The 22,788-nt window shown below is 44.9% G+C and overlaps 1 protein-coding gene across 1 annotated transcript in view; it reads right to left on the bottom strand.

Moving 5' to 3' along the window:
- USP53 (ubiquitin specific peptidase 53) overlaps positions 1 to 9,759 on the bottom strand; it is a 51,704-nt gene extending 41,945 nt beyond the window's left edge. The window contains exon 1 of the mRNA XM_040330177.1: positions 9,146 to 9,759. Coding sequence (XP_040186111.1) covers positions 9,146 to 9,292 — 147 coding nt within the window. The 5' untranslated portion in view covers positions 9,293 to 9,759. The remainder of the gene's footprint in view (positions 1 to 9,145) is intronic.
- Positions 9,760 to 22,788: the final 13,029 nt, after the last annotated feature.

Here is a 22,788-nt window from a genome sequence, read left to right as displayed (position 1 = left end):
TGGATGAGGATGAGAGGATGTCCATGATAGGCGGAATACTAACTCACTGCTGGGAAACTGAGTTCCCCTATCACGGACGAGGAGGCGGCGCGGCTTTTGTACACTGGATGGCCGCCGTCTGAGCATTATACACGGACACAGGCATTACACGCTGCCTCTCTCTCCCAGGTATCGGATCAGGCAATCGCCTTCATGTAGTTTGACTCATTGGTGGTTACAGTACAGATTGTTACAATCCATGTTCTCTCACACGCCAAGTTTTTGATTACTACATTACAGTAATTTTTTAATTTCCAAAGGAAGCCCAACAGATTCCATTTACAAGTTTGTCTCTGAATTTAATCCAGGTAAACAGCAGGGGTGTCTTTCCTAGCGCAGGTTTATTACTATAAAGCCAGAACAGTACCACCTATAAAACTGTAGGCTGCAAAGTGCCATTTTCACATCCTTTATTGTAATTTAAATCATTCTACAGTTATGGAAGGGGATGAGAGGATGTCTGTCAGTGCCATTTGTCAGTGCCAGCCATCAATGCGTCACTGTCACATGACATTAAAAAAAAAAAGTATCGGTTGGGGGGGGGATTGGGGGGGTTTGGGGCGGATGGTGGACCTTTCTCCTCTCTTTTTCTCCCTCACTCTTCACCTCTCTTTCTATACTTTTCTCTCGCTTTCACTGACTGTCCTTTACTTCTTCACTATACTTTATATTCCTTTGATTGCTAAGACACATTGTGGCAGGCTGGACTCTGTGATGATATAGACACTTGGCCCTATGTTAACTAGATTGGATCTTGCATTGACCTGTCTTATGATCCAGTTGTTGTACCGGCAACTTCGCTTGTCCCTCCTAGTGCTGCCCCTTTATAATGCCATGTGTCCTTTTATGTTTTTTTTTTTCTCTTTCTTTGTCCTTTTTGTTTTTCCTTTGCCTGGAAAATGTTGAAAATTCAATAAAATTTAAGTTAAAAAAAAAAAAAAAAAAAAAAAAAAAAAAATCGGTAATCGGCGAGTACTTGAAAAAAAAAGTATCGGTACTTGTACTCGGTCTTAAAAAAGTGGTATCGGAACAAACCTAGTGGAGCTTAAAGATATAGCTACATAGCAGGTTTTAGAATTGTAGTGACAATTCTGAAACTGTTAGTGAATAATCACCAAGTGGACAGTTATAAAGGTATGACCCAACAGGAGAAGAGGTAGAAAACCTTTTGAATTTATTGACACGTTAAAAGGAAAACTGACGCCCCCTAAAAAGCTTAACAGTTAAACTGCCTGCCAAATGCCTCTGAAAAGTGGTCCCATCTCGATCAACTTTCGGAGGTGCAGTAATAGCCAGCCACACATCTAAATGTTGACTGAAGGATTACCAAAGCACAGAAGAGGCTCTTTGCCTTATGGTCCTCTCTGTCTGACAGACAGGCAGACTGCTATAGCATGTCCCTCCCGGGTGTCTGGGACAATCAATCGTGGGAATCAGCCAAGAGTGGAGGGAGATGAGCAAACAACCATCTGCCGATCTCCCTCCGCGAATAACACCACCACTTACCTAAAGCAAGCAGCATGCTGATCGGGAATTCTGACTTGACTGATCTGCATGCTTTTCAAGATCAGAGACTCAATGTATTGAAGCCAGACAGGGAATCAGCGTTCCCTGCAGCAATAGCACCCACTGAATTCCTCCTAGAGGTTTTCTTCAAAAAGCCCCAGCAATAGGAATTTATTCATGAACACTTATGTCCTCCAATGACCATGGATTCTACCCAGAACACAATTCTTTTTTGGAACCTAACCCTTTAACAACCATTTGGCATATGTTCAATTTACACAGAAAATGTATTTCTAGCATGACATGTCACTGCTGCCATTGTTGCAATTATGTTACAAAAATCACTAGCATGTCTAGACAAAAAGGAACTGGTTACCACCAGCTGCAAACAGTGAAACGTAGCGGCACTGAACTGCTATGCAGCTCTGTGTAGATTTTCTAGACAAGTTATTTTCTGAAGTCTCCTGTTGAGAGATAAAATAGCATGACAAGTCGCAGCCTATTGGCAGCAATGGCACTGTTCCAATTGGTGTGATACCGATTCGCAAAAGTAGTTCCTGCACTTCTTTTGGCAATTTCAGGTGCGACTTCAATAGACATCTGTGCATGAAACCAATAGAGGTCTATTAAGTAGCACCTCAAATCGCACTACTTCAAAGTAGCATCAATGTGAACCAGGGATTAGAAAAATTTGCCAAACACGAGTGATGTGAAAGACTCAGGAGAATCTACCATGCACAACATATTTTGCAATATATGTCAATGGGCTTAATAAATCACTGCAGCTCTGGCACCTGGGCACTGACAGGTGGATTATACCCTATATGGCCATGTGCAAGAGACCCAAGGAACACCTGAATCCACATTCTGTGCATCCCCATGCATTTGAAATCGGTTGCAAATCACACAGGAGCATGGAAGAAGTAGCACATTCACTACTTTTCAAAAACTTTGCCCACGAACAAACTGCATCTGGAGTGCCGTTTAAATTGGCAGATCCTAAAAGGCAGTGCATTTTGACTGGGGTTTGGGAAACACGCACATAATGTACCTTTCCCACATGTCTTTCTGGTGTGAACTGGCCAAGTGATTGTTTTTTGGTTGTGATCAGCGATTTTTATCATGACTGTGACATTATGGGACACACTGTGTCCTTCTCTCCCCTCCCTGTTCTACCAGTAATGACCGATAAATCATTCAGATGACATAAAATTAATAAAAAATTTTGGTCGTTATTTCCCCATTTTCAAAATTGTCCGTTGTTTTCGGCTCAAAAGCGTCCCAACGATTTTCGATTTTGTGCCCATTAACTGGCCGAATAACGAACGAACCAAATTTCGCTAGATTTTCGTATAGTATATGCCCAGCATAAACAGGCTTGTTATTTTTAAAAACAAGACTTTAGTAATAGTATCACTTTAAAATAAGCTCATATTTGTGCACAGAAGCTTTGTTCTTTGATACAATACTTTAGAAACATTGTAACACATGAAATGCACCGTATTTCTGTAATGATTAATAGACACAACATGCATCCATAAACATCACTGCTTAAACAAGTCCACGTAAAACAACTCTTGTTTGATTTGCACACTGTGTGTTAGGGAACACAATCTGAATACCACAAATACCCGATGGCAGGACCCAGCATACATTAAAAATGAATGCAGTCATTTGGGGAACTCTGCTATACACTGTATACACATGGACATAGATCTGACAGCGACCAGACATAACATGACACAAGGATATGCAGAACACGGGTGCACCACTGACTGACATACTGCACATGATTTAAGGCTGTTGAAGCAAGAAATACTGCTATTGTTTAGTGAGAATTCACCGTTCTAGCAGAAATAAAAAAACAACCATTTTTATTAAGCCAGTTATCAAGATTGTTGACATAAGGCTCAATTTACAAAGCTTTAGTATCTTTATTAAAGCATATTTTTTAGCCACATGACTAAATATCACTGGACTCATCGAAATGACATGGATGGAGCCAACGCATGGCGTCACACCTTGACAGTACACACGGTTACCAAGGTGTCACCTGTGGGCAGGCTGGTTGTACTAAAGTCAATCAGTACAGCCAGACTGTTTTATTCCGTATGATCACTGCTGGTTGCGATAGCCGCCAGCAGTGATCATTGTATTTTGGTGAAATCTCCTCCTGTCAGAATACAATAGCGCAGAGGGAGCGATTCCTCCATCAACAGTGGCTGTGTCAATGGGGGAAGAGAGTAATTTTCTTTCCTTCGATGTGTGGTTGAAGGAAAGACCATTACATAATCTATGGCCAGCTGTACATTGGTGATCAGTGGAAGGAATGTCTTCATTACACTGGCAGACAAATTTACCCATTACATAGTGTTAAAGTGGTAGTCAACTCCCAGTTTAAACTTACACCTACAGGTAAGCTTATAATAAGTCTTACCTGCAAGTACTGTTAAGATCTCTTAAAGCGGAGCTCCGCTGAAAAAAAATATTAAAAGCCAGCAGCTACAAATACTGCAGCTGCTGACTTTTAATATTAGGACACTTACCTGTCCTGGAGTCCAGCGCCATCCGCAGCAGAGGACGAGCGATCGCTCGTCACTCTGCTGCCCCATCTTCGGTGAGGGAACCAGGAAGTGAAGCGCTCCAGCTTCACTGCCCGGTTCCCTACGGCGCATGCACGAGTACTGGGAGCCGAGTGTTCCCAGAACACAACGAGGGGGGGGGGGGGAGGCGACGTCGTGCCCGCAGTCTGCCCGAGACTGTGTGGCCAGAAGGGTGGAGCTCTGCTTTAACTTGCATCAACAGATATTCACATGAGCTCCAGCTAATGAGGTAAGAAACATGAAAAAGAGTTGACCGCACTCCAAGGTATGAAGGAATAGATGTAACTTTATTAAAGATAAAAATTCATCAGAATGACATCAATGCAGGCAAAGTAAAGATTGACGCGTTTCACGGATCAACTTTTTTTTAAGTCAGCAGCTACAAACACTGTAGCTGCTGACTTTTAATAAGGACACTTACCTGTCCTAGGCACCCGCGATTTGGCCCCCCCACCCCGAGGCTGATCCCTCGATACTGGCAGCTCTCGGCGCCACCATCCTTACTGAGGAAAACGGGCAGTGGAGCCCTGGGGTTTCAATGGTCGTTTGCTACTGCGCAAGTCTCGCGATGCTTTTGTGAATGGGCGGCTGCTTTCTGGGATATACACAGTTCCCAGAAGGCAGTGCGCACCATTCCCCAGAAGTCACCGTGAGGAGGACGAGGAAGACGACCTACCGCGGACTAGGAAGAGGCAGATTGGGAACATACGCAAAGCAACCGGCATTTCTGGCAAGTAAAATTTATTATTTTTTTGCAGGTTTTTGGCACAATTTTTTTTTTCTTAGGGTGGAACTGCACTTTAAGCAAATTTAATTTGTGAAACGCATCAATTTCTGCATTGATCTCATTGTAATGGATTTTCATCTTCAATAAAGTTACATTTATTCCTTCATACCTTGGAGTGCGGTCAATTGTTTCATGTTTCTTTGGCTATTTATCCAGACCGTGGAATGGACCTGCACCTGAAGGTTAGAGGGATAGATTGCTCTCACATGGAGCGGCAAAGCCTTTCTCCTTGTTGGATATCCAGCCAATGACATCACTGTGCATATGTAGCAGCAGGGAGTTCTGCATCTGGGGAACACTGAATGCAGAAGGCGCCATTTAGCGATGACTCCCATGTGCATGCGAGGGGGTGACGCCATTGCGGCCCAGCCAGAGGGCATGAACTCAGATGAAGACGGAGTGAACATAGAAAAGCTGGGAGTGGTGACAGCTCAGTGCCAGAGGGCTCTGTTAAAAAAAAAAAAAAAAAAAAAAAGGAAGGTACGTTTGTCACAAAGTATAAAATAGGAAATGAGAAAAGTTCTCCTAAAACGAGACCTTTGAGTAACATGTTCCAATAAAATAATAACTCTTTACTTAGAATAAACACTCATAAAATGGTAATCGCCAATAGGTTAAATCAAATTTCTTCAAAAGTAAATTTACAATCCAAACAGAATAAAATAGTGACAGAATTATGAAATATATCAGGAAATACTGATTTCTTTATGACCCCCCTTTTAAGTACAGATAGAAGACATAATTTCTGTGACTAGTTTGTCTTTGTATTGTAAATAGATTTTTGAAGGAATTTGGTGTAACCGTATGGAGATTACCATCTTATGAGGGTTGATTATAAACAAAGAATTATATTATTATAACATGTTGTGCCTCAAAAGTCCCATTTTAGTCGTGTTTCTCATTTCCTGATGCAGCACTTCCCTTTCTTTCAACCGACTTGGATACGTTTGTCACAATGTGTTGGTGTGCAGGAATGGCATAAACTGCAGGGGTCCATAAAAACAAATACAATTGGTAGTGTACTGCTGCTTTAAAATGATCACTGAATTCATGCCGCTTGCTCTACCAAGTGGCATCCTCCCTGGATACATGAAGGTACCCCAGATCAAGAAATCCCCAACAACTTGTGGAGGAACTCTGTCATAAGCATTGCTGTGGAGGAAGAAGATACATTTATAACCAATAGCTCCAGCTGTCCTTAGATCCGGACCTGAACCTAGAATGTAATTGGGCCATTTCTAGCAGGATCCTAAGCTTCTGTGCATTGTTTACTCTGGTGGCATACATCACTGCGATCTTGTGTCTCCTAGTATAAGGCTAGTGTCCCATATTTGCACTGGCACAGAAGCCATTCATTTGAACCGACTGCTATACCTGTGGGAAAACCCTTGGCCCTTTTCCTAAATTACACCAGCAGGCACCATGCGGTTTCACGCCCCTGAAAACATGCTGTATTTTCAGATGTGGGGGGGTTTGCCATTAAAAAATTAGTTGCACTCCTGCATGTCTGCTAAAGAGCAGCACATTTTGGCTGTGGGTGCCCGCACATAAAACATGTGTTCCTGGTGGGAAATGTAGACTTACCCTGTACTTGTCCCAGCTCTTGGGCAGTGTCATGTGGCTAGCAGGCATCATAGAAAGCCATGGGAGAACCCATGGCAACCAAACCTCTGCATACTAATCCAAAACAACCATATTTGTGCATAGCAACCACACTCCTGCACTCTACCCCATAGCAATCTGACGTATCCATTGCAGCCAGCCTCCTGTATAGTAACCGGTAGCAACCAGCCTCCTATGGAGTAACACATAGCAATCCGACTTGTCCATAGCTACTCATAGCAGCCAGCCTCCTGTACTGTAACCCATAGCAATCTGACTGGTCCATAGCAACCCATAGTAGCCAGCCTCCTGTACTGTAACCCATAGAAATCTGACTGCTCCATAGCAACTCATAGCAGCCAGCCTCCTGTACTGTAACCCATAGAAATCTGACTGCTCCATAGCAACTCATAGCAGCCAGCCTCCTGTACTGTAACCCATAGCAATCTGACTGCTCCATAGCAACTCATAGCAGCCAGCCTCCTGTACTGTAACCCATAGCAATCTGACTGCTCCATAGCAGCCAGCCTCATGTACTGTAACCCATGGCAATCTGACTGCTCCATAGCAACTCATAGCAGCCAGCCTCCTGTACTGTAACCCATGGCAATCTGACTGCTCCATAGCAACTCATAGCAGCCAGCCTCCTGTACTGTAACCCATGGCAATCTGACTGCTCCATAGCAACTCATAGCAGCCAGCCTCCTGTACTGTAACCCATAGCAATCTGACTGCTCCATAGCAACTCATAGCAGCCAGCCTCCTGTACTGTAACGCATAGCAATCCGACTGCTCCATAGCAACCAGCCTCCTGTACTGTAACCCATAGCAATCTGACTGATTCATAGCAACTCATAGTAGCCAGCCTCCTGTACCCCATAGCAACTCATAGTAGCCAGGCTCCTGTACTGTAACCCATAGCAATCTGACTGGTCCATAGCAACTCATAGTAGCCAGCCTCCTGTACTGCAACGCATAGCAATCTGACTGCTCCATAGCAACTCATAGCAGCCAGCCTCCTGTACTGTAACCCATGGCAATCTGACTGCTCCATAGCAACTCATAGCAGCCAGCCTCCTGTACTGTAACCCATAGCAATCTGACTGCTCCATAGCAACTCATAGCAGCCAGCCTCCTGTACTGTAACGCATAGCAATCCGACTGCTCCATAGCAACCAGCCTCCTGTACTGTAACCCATAGCAATCTGACTGATTCATAGCAACTCATAGTAGCCAGCCTCCTGTACCCCATAGCAACTCATAGTAGCCAGGCTCCTGTACTGTAACCCATAGCAATCTGACTGATCCATAGTAACTCATAGCAACTTATAGTAGCCAGCCTCCTGTACCCCATAGCAATCTGACTGATCCATAGTAACTCATAGTAGCCAGCCTCCTGTACTGTACCCCATAGCAATCTGACTGATCCATAGTAACTCATAGAAGCCAGCCTCCTGTACTGTACCCCATAGCAACTCACAGTAGCCAGCCTCCTGTACTGCAACCCATAGCAATCTGACTGATCCATAGCAAATTATAGTAGCCAGCCTCCTGTACCCCATAGCAATCTGGCTGATCCATAGCAACTCATAGTAGCCAGCCTCCTGTACTGTAACCCATGGCAATCTGACTGCTCCATAGCAACTCATAGTAGCCAGCCTCCTGTACTGTAACCCATGGCAATCTGACTGACTCATAGCAACTCATAGTAGCCAGCCTCCTGTACCCCATAGCAACTCATAGTAGCCAGGCTCCTGTACTGTAACCCATAGCAATCTGACTGATCCATAGTAACTCATAGCAACTTATAGTAGCCAGCCTCCTGTACCCCATAGCAATCTGACTGATCCATAGTAACTCATAGTAGCCAGCCTCCTGTACTGTACCCCATAGCAATCTGACTGATCCATAGTAACTCATAGAAGCCAGCCTCCTGTACTGTACCCCATAGCAACTCACAGTAGCCAGCCTCCTGTACTGCAACCCATAGCAATCTGACTGATCCATAGCAAATTATAGTAGCCAGCCTCCTGTACCCCATAGCAATCTGGCTGATCCATAGCAACTCATAGTAGCCAGCCTCCTGTACTGTAACCCATGGCAATCTGACTGCTCCATAGCAACTCATAGTAGCCAGCCTCCTGTACTGTAACCCATGGCAATCTGACTGCTCCATAGCAACTCATAGCAGCCAGCCTCCTGTACTGTAACCCATGGCAATCTGACTTGCCCATATCAATTCATAGCAGCCAGCCTCCTGTACTGTAACCCATGGCAATCTGACTTGCCCATATCAATTCATAGCAGCCAGCCTCCTGTACTGTAACCTGTTGCAACCTGACATCCATAAAAACTCATTGACAGCCTCCTGTGTAATAACTCATAGAAACCAGGCTCCTGCACAGTGACCCATAGCGATCAGTCTCCTGCAAAGTAATCCAACTCGCCCACCAACCAGCCTCCTGCAGCATAACCCATAGCAATCTGACTGACCCATAGCAATCAGACTCGTGCACGGTAACCCCCAGCAACCAGACTCGTGCACGGTAACCCCCAGCAGTAAACATGGCTGTCCGCAGACACGTCGGAGGGTGTATGGGGCGCTCACCTGTACGGCACTGTTGAGGAAGCAGCTGTTCTGTCCAGGCTCATTGAAGAGGCCCTTAGTAGGAGCCAAGGAGAGTACACTGCCCGGTTGGTAGACCTTCCCCAGGTTCCCCCCAGCCTGGCGGCGGAACAGCTTTACCCAGGCCATCGTCCTCCGTGCGCGGTGTTCCTTGGCACAGCAGGTGTCGGGGGGTCACACTGGGTATATCCGGGCTGTGTTCATCCTTCCCCAGTACACGTGCCGCCTGTCCCCGGCTCCGCTCACTACACTGCCAGCAGCAGCACAGACTTGTGAGGAGAAGAGGCGGCGGGCGGGTGGTAGGAGGGGCCCGAGCCGCTCTCTCACTCCAGGAAAGCAAAGGAGGAGCTCCTCGGTTTTCAGTTCCGTCCAGACACAGTCAGTCTAGCGCCGGTGCTACACCGGTCACCTCCGTCCTCCGTGTCAACAGTGCCTAGCTCCTCCAGCCGCTCAGTGTGTCTCTCAGTCGCACGTTACGCCGCCCCGTTGTTGTTTTTTTGTGTTTCTCCTTTTCCGGGAGCTCACCTGTACGTGACGTGGTAGGGCGGGGGCTGTCCGTAGAGCTGCTGTCATTGGCCGGGGAGATGCAGGTAGTGGGTGGGGCCGGTGCGCGTGCTGTGTGTGGTCAGACTGGTTGGAGAGGTGTTGTGGGCGGGGACATGCTGTGTGACCTCCTACTCCAGATATGGCTGAGTGTGTCCAGAGCATGCTCATTACATAACATCTCCCGACGTGTCACTGCTACTTGTTGTTTTCTTATTATTGCTTGTGGCTTTTGGGTAGCAAAGCAAAACATTGGCTGCTGTAGTGAGTAATTCCTGAAGTAATGAGATGGGTATCATGGCAGCAGGGAGCCTGGCTGGCAGGAACCTGGCTTGTCACTTGATGCTGGCAGGACTCTCCCTCAAGACCGCATTTATACCTTAGCTTTTCGGGAACGAGGGTAGAAATATGGGTGAAAAATGGCGCAAAATACACCTAGATCACAGCGCCCTGCGGGCTTTCTTCCTCACCTGACTCCTGGGCATTATGGGAATGTTTATACCAGCTGGAAGGCCAGCCGGTGTCTTGCACTGGGGCACCCAAAGACTTATTTATTTTACACTTATGAGTAGGGTCCTTTCACAGGGGACGGACTCTGTCCGCTGATCCCCACTGAGCAGTTGGATGGTTGCTCCGTGTCTGCTTCACTTATGCAGAGTGGATACAGACACAGCCCACTCTCCTCATTGGCGGTGAGATGTAAACGCACCGCCTGTCCGCTTACACCTGACTGCCATCCGATCTGCTGGACGGAAGGGAAATAGATCCCCATCCATCTGTTTTTAGTGGACTAGATGTAGGCGGGTGTAAACAATCCCCATCCATCAGATTTTAGCAGATGTAAACGATCCCCATCCATTTGTTTTTAGCGGATTGGATACAGGCGGATGTAAACGATCCCCATTAATCTGATTTTAGCGGATTGGATGCAGGCGGATGTAAACGATCCCCATCCATCTGATTTTAGTGGATTGGGTGTAGACAGGTGTAAACGATCCCTATCCATCTGTTTTTAGCGGATTAGATGTAGGCAGATGTAGACGATCCACATCCATCTGATTTTAGTGGATTGGGTGTAGACAGGTGTAAAGGATCCCTATCCATCTGTTTTTAGCGGATTGGATGCAGGCAGATGTAAATGATCCCCATCCATTTGTTTTTTAGCGGATTGGATGTAGGCAGGTGTAAACTTTCCCCATCCATCTGATTTTAGGGGATTGGATGTAGATGGATGTAAAAAATCCCCAGCCATCTGTTTTTAGCGGATTAGATGTAGGCAGGTGTAACCAGGCACACAGAGAGAGAGTTTCCGATTGGGTCCACCTGAAAAGCAGACGGGCGCACCCGATCGGAAAATTCGGGTCCGCCTGTCTAAACGACTAAAACAAAAATGGTCTAGTTTAATTTTAGTCTATATGACTAAAACTAAAATGGCATTTTTGTCAAAAGACTATAAAACTAAATCAAAATTTGGGCTTTTCTTATTTTTTTTTATAATTATTTAATGTCGGTAATATATTCAGGTAATATGTGCAATGGCATTACAGCCAATAGAGTTTACATTTTTTTTTTTTTTTTTTAAAGTTGCACTTTTGTTTGTCAAAAAGCAATATTTTTGTTTGTTTCTGAAACTTGGTTTTATTTATAAAGAAATCACAACGGCTAAATCTGTGTCTGTAGTGCACATTCAAACCTTGATACCACAAATAATAACATGTTATTCAGGTATTCTAAAACAATTCATATGACTAAAACGAAAATGGCATTTTAGTCAAAAGACTAAAACTAAATCGAAATTTGATGTCAAGGGGCCAGATTCTCGTAGTTTTCCCGCGGCCGTAGCGTAAGCCATTTACACTACACCGCCGCAACTTACTGGAGCAAGTGCCATATTCCTCAAGCACTTGCTCCGTAGTTTGCGGCGGCGTAGTGTAAAAGGCCCGGCGTATCCCAGCATAATTCAAAGGGGGCGGCTTATATTTAAATTAAGTGCGCCCCCGTGCCGATCGAACTGCGCATGCGCCGGGCTAAAAATAGCCCAGTGCGCATGCTCCAGTTCTCGACGGAAAACGTCAATGACGCCGACGTGTGCATCATTGACGTAAAGTCGTATTCAAGAACGACTTATGAAAACGACGTACCCGACGGGAAAAGACGACGCGGACCCGACGCCATACTTAACATGGCATACGTCGGACTGGCGTAAGGTCACCCCTCATATAGCAGGGGTAACCTTACGCTTACGTAAGGGACGGTTACGCGACTTCGTTCGGGAGTCGGCGTATCAGGCTCATTTGCATAAACAAATGAGACCTGAACGTAAACGCCACCTAGCGGCCGGCGGCGAATTACATTTAAGATCCGACAGTGTAAGTGACTTACACCTGTCGGATCTACAGCGTATCTATTCGAAAATGATTCTAGGAATCGCTCGCATAGATACGCGGGTCAAAAAACAGAGATACGACGGAGTTTCCTGAGATACTCCGTCGTAACTCTTCTAAAAATATAGCCCAAAATTAACACTGCACTACCACATAAGAATAGGTAGGTGACATCTACTAAGCTGCCAACAGAAAAAATAAATAAATAAGGCTTTTTTTTTTATTATTACTATTATTTTATATTAAATGTTGGTAATATATTCAGGTAATATGTGCAGTGGCATTACAGCCAATAGAGTTTACATTTTTTTTGTTTTTTATATTAAGTTGCACTTCTGTTTGTCAAAAAACAATATTTTTGTTTGTTTATGAAACTTGGTTCTTTATAAAGATGTCACAACGGCTAAATCTGTGTCTGTAGTGTATGTTCAAACCTTAACACCATGAATAATAACATGTTATTCTAAAACAATTGCAGATGACTAAAATACGACTAAAACAAAAAAATGGCATTTAGGTAAAAAGACTAAAACAAAATCAAAATTTTACATCACAATTTACACTGCCACCTAGTACTTGGGTGGCCCTTGCTCGGTAGGTCTCCCAAAGAATGAGGTCTACCTGGTCTCGGTCGAGTTAACCACAAATACCTTCTCTCTGTCAGGAGTCTTGCATCCCAGGGGTTCAGGGCTAGGGTTCTTTCTCTTCAATGAGCAGTGATCTAATGCTGTCCATACAATCTGATTGTACAATCTCTACAATTTCCTTAGGGTCTCGTTCATAACAGCAAGCCACATGAAATTCACAGCTGGTGTGCAGTGTATGACACAGTGCTGATGTGTCAGTCACGGCTCAGACCCACTGTTTCTGATGTAAACAGACATTTAAAGTGGTTGTAAACCCTGACATATACCTAGTGAAGTGACTGGCCTCTGGTGATACACAGAGATGAAACAAATACTCATTCTTAAGTTGTGCATGTTTATCTGCAGTCTTCTCCACATTCATTCAAAGTTCATTTTTTTAAAGCTTGTGTGAGAGTTCAGAAAAAATGGGGCAGAGAGCTGAAGTTACACTCTGCTGAGCTCAGCAAGGAGAGCTCTGCGAGCTGATTGGAGGAAAGGGACACACCCCTCTTCACAAAACACACAGCAACAGAGCTGGGGCTGTCAATCAGCTGGAGAACCCTCCCTTGTCACCTTTGTTTTCTTGGTGTCAGGAAAACTTGTCAGAAGTGATTCATGCTGATAGCAGAGGAATCGAGCAGCAGACAGAAATTACACGTAAGCCCCATACACACTATTAGATTGTCTGCAGATTTTTGTCCTCAGATTTACCTAAACCATGTAGTGCAAGGGCCTACCTGACTGCATACAAATTAAAACTCTTAGAGTCGGTTCACATTAGGGCGACACGACTTCCAGCACGACTTTCAGAGGCGACTCCGACACGACTTGAGCATGAACCACAGGGCGATCTGGGGTGATTTACAACATGACTTGAAGTCGTCTCCAGGACAGGAGACTTTCCAGTGGCCAATCAAACAACAATCAGCTCTAGGGGAGGGAGGGGGAGGGAGAGGTTTGCCTGAGAAATGTATGTTATCTTCCTGGAAAGTCGCTTCAGTTAAGACAGTGATCAGACTTGGAGGTGACTTCCATTGAAATCAATGTGTACAAATCGCCTACAAGTCGGATTGAAGTAGTACAGGAACTTCTTTTGAAGTCGGAGCGACTCGAGTCGTGTGTATTAACACCGCTCCCATTCACTTGCATTGTTTTTCTCGACAGCGCGACTTGGGACGACTTGAGGCGACTTCAAGTCGGATCCCAAGTCGCCCCAGTGTGAACCGGCTCTTAAGGTTTGACCTCATATTATATGGTTTTGGTAAATCTGAAGACAAAAATCGTCAGCAAATCTAATAGTGTGTATAGGGCTTTAGTGCTCTCAATTGAGCACACACTATAGAGGCATATGCTTTGTTCATATTTCATATCTGAGGTTTAAAACCACTTTAAAACACTTAACGCAAATCGCCATCATTGTATGTCGGTACTTTGACTCTATAGCTGCCATAACCCCGGTATTTTCAACAACGGCGATCTGCGCTCTTTCAGATAAAAGTGGTCTCTGCGGCGTATTTGCTGCAAGATCACTTTTATCGGGAACGGGAGAAAGCCCTCCCGCCGCGTTCCGGTCATCTCCGCCATGTACCGGAGCCATCGGTAGCGGTGGAGACAATCGCGTCCTTCCCCCTGACAGGCATACATCATTTTGGTAACTCTACTGATTAATAAAGGGGCAATTGACAATAGGCTGCTGCCGCTGATCAGTGTATTCTGACAATGTTGGGAGTCGCTTAAAATGTGAAACTCTACAAATGGATGGAAATCAGTATTTCAGTAAAATCTGAATATTTTTGCCATTCATTCTTCTGGGTTTCAAGTGTTAAAACTCAGCGTTATGATTGGTTTGAATCGCAGTGTAGCTGAAGCTACGTGACTGGAGACCAGCTATGTCTGCCACTGAATCATATTCCCCGTCTAGTACAGTAATACCGTCCTACAGTTACAAGACACCTGAAAAGTGTGATGGGGCAATCTGCCTACTGTGTAATGTTACTAAATAAAGCTGTCATTCCTGTCCACTAAAGTCATTTCCATATGTAATACAGTGCAAACATAGGCTGTGATCTTTATTTGCCTAACATGACACTGGAAGGCAAAAAGGGAACTGATGTGTATTTAGCTGGCCATGCACTGATCGTTTTTTATGTTCAGCCTATGGACTGAAAGAAAAAAAAATTAACAGGATCCTCCATCCATGTTATACAGTATGGAAGGACTAATCTCCCATCAATTCTATTGCACTTTGACAGCCGGCCCTGCAGCTGTCAAAATGCCTGAACATTGGTTGCATCTGATTGAATGCAGATGCTTTTTGACAATTTTCCACCCAGCTCCTGGGAAGTCGTGCAAGATACAGACAACAGGACCACCCACTAGAGCTGCACGATTTTGGCTAAAATGAGAATCACAATTTTTTTGCTTAGAATAAAGATCACGATTCTCGTCTTTCCCATTATACCAAAAATTTGGGCTAACTTTACTAAATCGTTTTTTTTTTTATTCATTAAAGTGTATTTTTTCTCAAAAAATTGTGTTTGAAAGACCGCTGCGCAAATACTGTGTTACATAAAATATTGCAACAATCGCCATTTTATTCCCTAGGGCAAGGGTGTCAAACTCAGTTTCATCATGGGCCGCATCAGCATTATGATTGCCCTCAAAAGGGCCGGTTGTATCTGTAAGATTAGATGTCCAGCGCATCCCCCCCCACCTTACATTAGATGTCAAGAGCCACCCCACCATCAGAAGTTGAGTCCCCCACTCTCCCTTACATCACAGTGCACCCCCCTTACCTTATGCTGCTGCTGGATGCATTGCTTGTAAACAGAAAGAAAGGGTCTGGAAGAGGACCAGAGGAGCGCTGGAGCTCTCCTGCAGCTGCAGGAGAGGTGCAAGGGCCACATGAAATGGCCTGGAGGGCCGGATTCTGGCCGCGGCCCTTGTGTTTGACACCTGTGCCCTAACGTCTCTGCTAAAAAATATATATATAATGTTTGGGGGTTCCAAGTCAATTTCTAACAAAAAATACTGATTTTAACTTTGGAAGAAACAAGTTTCAGAAAAAGGTTTAGTCTTTCAGGCCTCGTACAGACGACCAGACATGTCCGATGAAAACGGTCCGCGGACCGTTTTCATCGGACATGTCCGCTGGGATCATATGGTCTGATGTGTGTACACACCATCAGACCAAATTCCCCGCGGACAGAATACGCGGTGACGTGGCGGCGACGATGACGCCGCGACGTGCGCGCACCAGGAAGTTCAATGCTTCCACGCATGCGTGGGATTTCGGGCCAGCGGACATGTCCGATGAGTCGTACTGACCATCGGACATGTCCGACGGACAGGCTTCCAGCGGACAAGTTTCTTAGCATGCTAAGAAACTTTTGTCCGCTGGAAACCTGTCCGCTAGGCCGGAAAACTGTCCGGTCGGCCCTACACACGACCGAACATGTCCGCGGAAACTGGTCCGACGGACCAGTTTCAGCGGACATGTTCAGTCGTGTGTACAAGGCCTAGGTGTTTAAACTTCCATCATTTACAGTCTGAAGTTCATTCCTTTGATCTAAGAAGGAAAAGTTACATTGTTTATAGTTATCTACCAGCACGGACAATGTTGTGATGAACTTGGCAGGTGCCTGTTTTTTTTTTTCTTTTGACAGATTTACATTCTATACAGCATTTGTGATGTTTTCTTCTGTTCATACGGACCCAGAATGCTGAAAATTAGTTTTGGATGGATTGACCAAACATGAAAGCTTACGTTGGTTCCTCCAGATTAGAGCAGCACTGAAGACTGCTGTGACTGTGTATGCACATTTTATAATTGAAGTAACAACTGAATACATATGAGACCATCATAGGGCCCTTTAAATAAAAAAACAACAAACAATAATCGCAGTAAACAAGTGACTAATAACAGACATTTCCTGAATAAACTGCAATGTCTGTATCTGGAGGCCTAAAAATATCAGATATTTATGAATCTAATAAATGTTAATCTGCATGTCTCACAGCATGTGATAAGTACAAGTCTTTGTAATTACATAAAAAAATTCCAGTCATCTTGTGATTGACTATTTTCATATTTACAACAACAAGTGCTCATGAAAAATATAAACTTGTAAATGTATTATTGTCAGAAGTTTATAATTAGGATTACTCAGCCTGCTCTCCTCCAAAGATCAGACGTGTCCTGATACACCCCCCACACAGTAATTCAATGGGAAGTTCAGTGTAATGTTGCTTGTCCTCCCCCCAGCTCTAATGCAGTTGAGAATAGAGGGAATGTGATCAATTATAATAAAAAGGAAAAAAAGGTATTTTTCTATTTATACACAAATGTTTTACCTTTTTTTTCTATTTTAAACTGAATGGCTTGTTTTACAAGGTGATTGTCTACAATCACTTTAAAGCCCAAATCCAAGAATTCGAAAAAAGATCTACCAATGCAGCATGGTCTCCCTATACTACAAGAGTAAAATGTTTGTTATGTGTAGGTAGGGCATACAGGAAGAAACAACGCTACCCTGTTCTCCCGAAAGCTCCAGTCTATGTGTGGTCTATCAGGGCAGGGCTGTTGGCAGCCCAGATTCACCACCGGCTTCTGCCAAGCTGGCCAGGGGCACCTCCGTTCTTCTTCTTGGGCTAGGGTATGCACAAACCTGTAAAGTAAGGAACTCCCCATGTTGTACTCTCAGTCTTCTAGCCTGAGGCCCACCTTCACGAATAAAGAAATGTCCACACGAGTAGCCTTTTAACAATTTTACTGTGAAATTACATATCAACAAATCTGCATAACAGTTTCTTAATCTACACATTTCAGATCAGCCATACAGGACATAATACAATAATAATACAATACTTGAAGTCAGAAAGTCCAGGGAGGACAGTGAACGCAGATTTTTCTAGTTTAAGTTTACGCAGCTAAACACTGTGCACCAAATGGAGCAGTGTGCTGTGCATGGGCTCATGGTATACAATACTGCAGAGTTTAGATCCATCTAAATGACGACTCTGAGCACAACTGTTATGTACGAAAACGTACCTGGTAGTCAGAGCCTAGTTTGTAGGAGGAGGCCTCTCTTACAGCCCTGGCTCAGGAGCTGCTGGAGTGGGGACAGCGGGCTCGGGAGCACAGTGAGGTAGGAGTGCCTGGGTGATGGCAGCAGTCGGGCACATGATGGTGATCCTTCAGGAAAGGCTGGCACAGGAGACAGCTGGTGCAGAAGTGAAGGGTCAGCGACTCTGGAGCTGGCACAGATACTGGAACGGCGGCAGCAGGATCTGGGTAAGGCAAGCTGGGTTAGGTGCAGAGCAATCAGACAGTAGTGGGGTCAGACAGGCTGGGTCAAGCAGGTAATCAGACAGAAGATCTTGAAGGCTATAAGCGTGGTCAGGTTCAGGCAAGGGGTCTGGCAATGGTAGGCAGGAGAGCAGAGCAGGGTCAGAACAAGCCAAGGGTCGGATCGGAGAGGTTCAGGTGGTCAGGCGGAGCCGGGTCGGTACTGGTAACAGGTTCAACAGGTCACAGAATACTGGTACAATGCTGCAGATCAGACAGCAAAGTGACACTGCAGCTGCTGGCTTTTTAAAGGCAAAAATTGTGCGTTAACGTGCACGCGCGCGCTGCCGGCTCACAGGTACGGGCAGCTGCTGCTGTTGATCTTGTGCAGGTCCCTGACAATAGCATATTGTATGCCTGTGTGCATGAACCCTAAAGCTAAAAGTACACCAATTAGGCAGTTATGTATGTGAAACCCTCCTAGTAGGCTGCTTCTTTTTGGCTCTTTCTATAATCAGAGGAGCAGTAATTATTTAGTCTGGCAAGTTCATTGCTTCATAGACTGGGTGTGATTGCTTCTCCCTGCCTCTAGAAGAAGTTTCAAGAGTTTAGGGGGGGGGGGGAATTAAAATGACCAGCCTGAATGCTGTTAAATAGTCTGGAGCCCTGGGATGATGGTCTTCTCCTGTGAGGGAATGGATGTGTGAGCTTCAGGGGGCTGCTTGCCCCTTCAGGTTTCTCTGGACTGGATAGTGGACTACAAGGCAATGAATATTGGACTTATCCTGCCTCAGGATTTGTGAGTAGAGCTTTCATATGTGCTATAAGCGGTCCCCAGCCGGGAACCTATAGACTATCCTGGTCTGCCATTACTTGAGCTAAACCTACTTCATGTTCCAGTCTACCTTCACCAGAGTTACACCTCCGGTCCCAAGTCGTGAACATATAGACTGTTCCAGTCTACCTTTACCAGAGTTAAACCTACTCCATGGTCCCACTCCCAAGCCGTAAACATATAGATCCGTGGTCTCAAAAATGCGGCCCTTTGCTTGCTTTCATCCAACCCTTGGAGCACTATTCCTTCCGCTACAATTAACAATATGACATAATTCTTCCCACTGACCCCAAAGATGAGGCACTGTTACTCTCACTGACATCAAAGATGGGACACTGATCCTTTCACTTACACGAATGGTGGAAACACTAATCCTTCCACTGATAGGAATGATGAGACACTAAGACAACACACATAAAAATGTAGGCAGCGCTATAATAAACACCTAAAAAGATGTAAAACAGAATGAATCAATATATTAAACATGAGATCATGCAATATAAAAACGAAAACTCATTAAAATGCATATATGATACAGTCCATGAAAGATGGATAATAAATATTCCACAGGAATTATCAGAAGGAGGTTCCTTAGGTATGGAAGATGCTTAGCCTTTCACCGACACCACCACAAGAAAGGGGAGTACTCACATCCCCCTTTGAATAAAACTCTTACCAGAAATAGTAAGGTAATAAGAAGGTAATAAGTACTGGGTAACACTCTTGTAATATCCGATTTACTGGAACCAACTATACCAAAGGGGCTTGATCACACATCAGATATCTATGTCTAATCAGTCATTAGATGTGGTGGCTGCATTCATTTTTAATTCTTCATGACTTCTATTTCAGGAAGTACAGAAAACACCTGCCAATAATGCAGTGTCCTTGTCACTTCCTGTGAGCTGAAGTCCTCGAAAAAATGCTTTCCGCTAAGAGCTCACGCATGCTGAGACACTATTTCTCTAATACCAAAAATAGGGCACTACTCACTCCCACTGATACCAGGACATTTTCTATTCCCACTGGCCACAGTCCGGCCCTTCTAAAGTCTGAAGGACAGTAGACTGGCCCTCTGTTTAGAAAGTATGGAGACCCCTGGTATGGTCCATGTTCCAGTCTACCTTTACCAGAGTTAAACCTACTTCACGGTCCCTAGCTGTGAATCCACAGACTGTTCCAGTTTGCCATTGCTTACCTAAAACCTCATGGGTCCCAGCAATGAGTGATAGACTGTGCTGCTGTTTCTGAGAGAGGAGTGTCCTCTGCTGACTGTGCCTAACATTTTGGCGTATCCTACACCTCTTTATCCTCTCCTATTGCAAGTTTCTACAAACAATAAACACTTAGGCCTCGTACAGACGGGCAAACATGTACGATGAAAACGGTCCGCCGGACCGTTTTCAGCGTACATGCCCGCCCGGAGATTTCTGTATGATGGCTGTACACACCATCATACAGAAATCCGCGCGTACACGATACGCGGCGACGAGGAGTATATGCAATAGAAGAGGGACTCATATAGTGTAAAATCCTCGTGTTTTAATAGGAATAAAAGGGTATGCACTTACATCAAGTTCAATCAGTAAAAGCATCCAGTAAAATTCAAGCCGGCCAGCTCTAAAACAGACGCCAGTATCTTCCGGGTTCAATCACAATGCGCAGTGACGTCAGAACAACGCCTCCCTATGTTTCGTCTCGAAGGGGACGTTCTGACACACGATAAGTCCATCCGATGAAAACGGTCCGAAGGACCGTTCTCATCGGTTAACCGACCATCGGTTAACACACCATCGTTAAAAAACGATCGTGTCAGAACGCGGTGACGTAAAACACAACGACGTACTGAAAAAAACTAAGTTCAATGCTTCCAAGCATGCGTCGACTTGATTCTGAGCATGCGCGGGTTCTTAACCGATGCTTTTGCATACTAACGATCGGTTTTGACCTATCGGTTAGGCGTCCATCAGTTAAATTTTAAAGCAAGTTCATATTTTTTGAACCGAAGGTTAAATAACCTATGGGGCCCACACACGATCAGTTTGACCGATGAAAACAGTCCTTCAGACCGTTGTCCTCTGGCTATCCTATCGTGTGTACGCGGCCTTAGGGATGGAGGTGTGTCCCTGGTGACACCAGATGTTTCTTTTATTAACATCAGGCCCCCTATTTGTCAGAGTCTTCTCTATACATCAGCACCCCCCCCCCTACTTATATATGAAAGCATCTTCATCACATCAAATTCCCCCTATCATCGAATCATCACATCAGAGCCCCCCCATCACAAAGCCCCCCAAATCACAGAGCCCCCTATCCTACAATCCACCCATCACTGAGCCCCCCATTCACACAGTCCCCTTTTCACATCAAAGTCCAACGTTTTGGCCCCAGCTGCATGGCAGAGGGTGGCAGGTGGAGCAGTTCTGGACGAGCTAGCCATCCGTCCTCTCCTGAATGCTGGGTGTGGCCATGAATGGCACCTGCCCTGGATCAGCGTCATGATTTGCCAGCATACGTACTGCCCTAGAGTGTCATTGGTTGTTATGGTGCTGGTTGGGAAACACTGAGCTGGAGGATATAAAAAAAGGCAGAGGACAATGCATCTCTATGATAGATTGTACCTGTACAGGGTTCTGGTCACATCATAAAACAACTAAGCAGTATGTGCAATGTATACATGATTGCTTTACCACCAGAGCCTGGCAAAGAGGAATGAGAATAAGGAACTAGAAGTGTCTCCTATTTTTAGGGCCCACTTATCTCTTGAGGGTGCGTTGAAGCGCATTAACAAGTTTAGTTAAGGCAGCCCATGGGTTTCCTAACGCACCAAAAAAGGTGTCACCAGGTATTGTAATGTGCTGCAGCATAGATGCAATGGTGTGTCACTCATAATAAATGACACTGTGGCCAGGGCCGGATTTGCTCTCCCTGCCGCCCCAAGGCCAGGTTCCACAATGCACCCCCTCCCCTTCAACCGACCCCCCCCCCCAATCAACGGAGAATGTGCGGCACGGTTAGTTCAAATATGTTTTGTTTGTTTTTTTACTTTTTTATCACTTTTTATTTTTTTATTTTTATTTATTTGTAGCTTGTTGCTTACTTTTTTCAATTTTTGTATAATTTTCTTATTATTTTTCTTATTCTTTACTTTTTTATTTTATTAATTTAATTATTATTTCTTATTATTTATTTATTTTTTTATCAATTTTTTTTCACTTAACTTTTTTGCTATCACACAGGAGAAAACAATTTCCTGTGTGATAGCAATTGGAGGTGACATGTTCTCTTTATTGACCCTGTCACCTCCAAAACAGGAGTCCTAGCACTGTGCTAGAACTCCTGTCACAGCTGAGATGGGAAGAGCACAGCTCTCCCCTCTCACTGTGTACATCGGCAGCAGGGACAGGAGACAGACTCGGTGGCCGGGGGGAGGACGGAGTCCCAGGGATAGAGCCAGCAGAGAGAGGTATGTGGGGTGGGGGGGGGGGAGAGGGGAGGACGGACGGGAGCACATATTTTACAAGTGATTTCGGCGACATCGCCGCAATCACTTGTTAACGAGTGAGCGGATTCCCCCACAACTTACTGCCCTTAACTGTATGTTTCGGGCATCGGGGGACTCCATGCCACTGCCGCCCCTTGGAGTCCTGCCGCCCCAAGGCCTGGCCTCAGTGGCCTTGTGGGAAATCCGGGCCTGACTGTGGCACAACAAAGCACATACCGTTTGTTGCTGCATACTGTGGTGATGTATACATTAGTGAATTGCTACTTTTTGAATCTGTCCTAAAGGTTTTGAGAAACAACAGTTTAATTTTAAAGCTCAACTACAAGTATTATCCTCATTGCAAACTTACATTGGTCCAGCTTGGAACAATGTAAGTATGCATATCCCACTGACAATCACTGTAGTAGCCAGCACTGAGTTGCTAGCTTGGCACTGCTGCCAATCA

Source organism: Rana temporaria, chromosome 1 (genome assembly GCF_905171775.1).
Source record: "Rana temporaria chromosome 1, aRanTem1.1, whole genome shotgun sequence".
Taxonomy (NCBI): domain Eukaryota; kingdom Metazoa; phylum Chordata; class Amphibia; order Anura; family Ranidae; genus Rana; species Rana temporaria.
The sequence above is the reverse complement of the archived record's forward strand: the minus strand, read 5'-3'. Positions and strand labels throughout refer to the sequence as shown.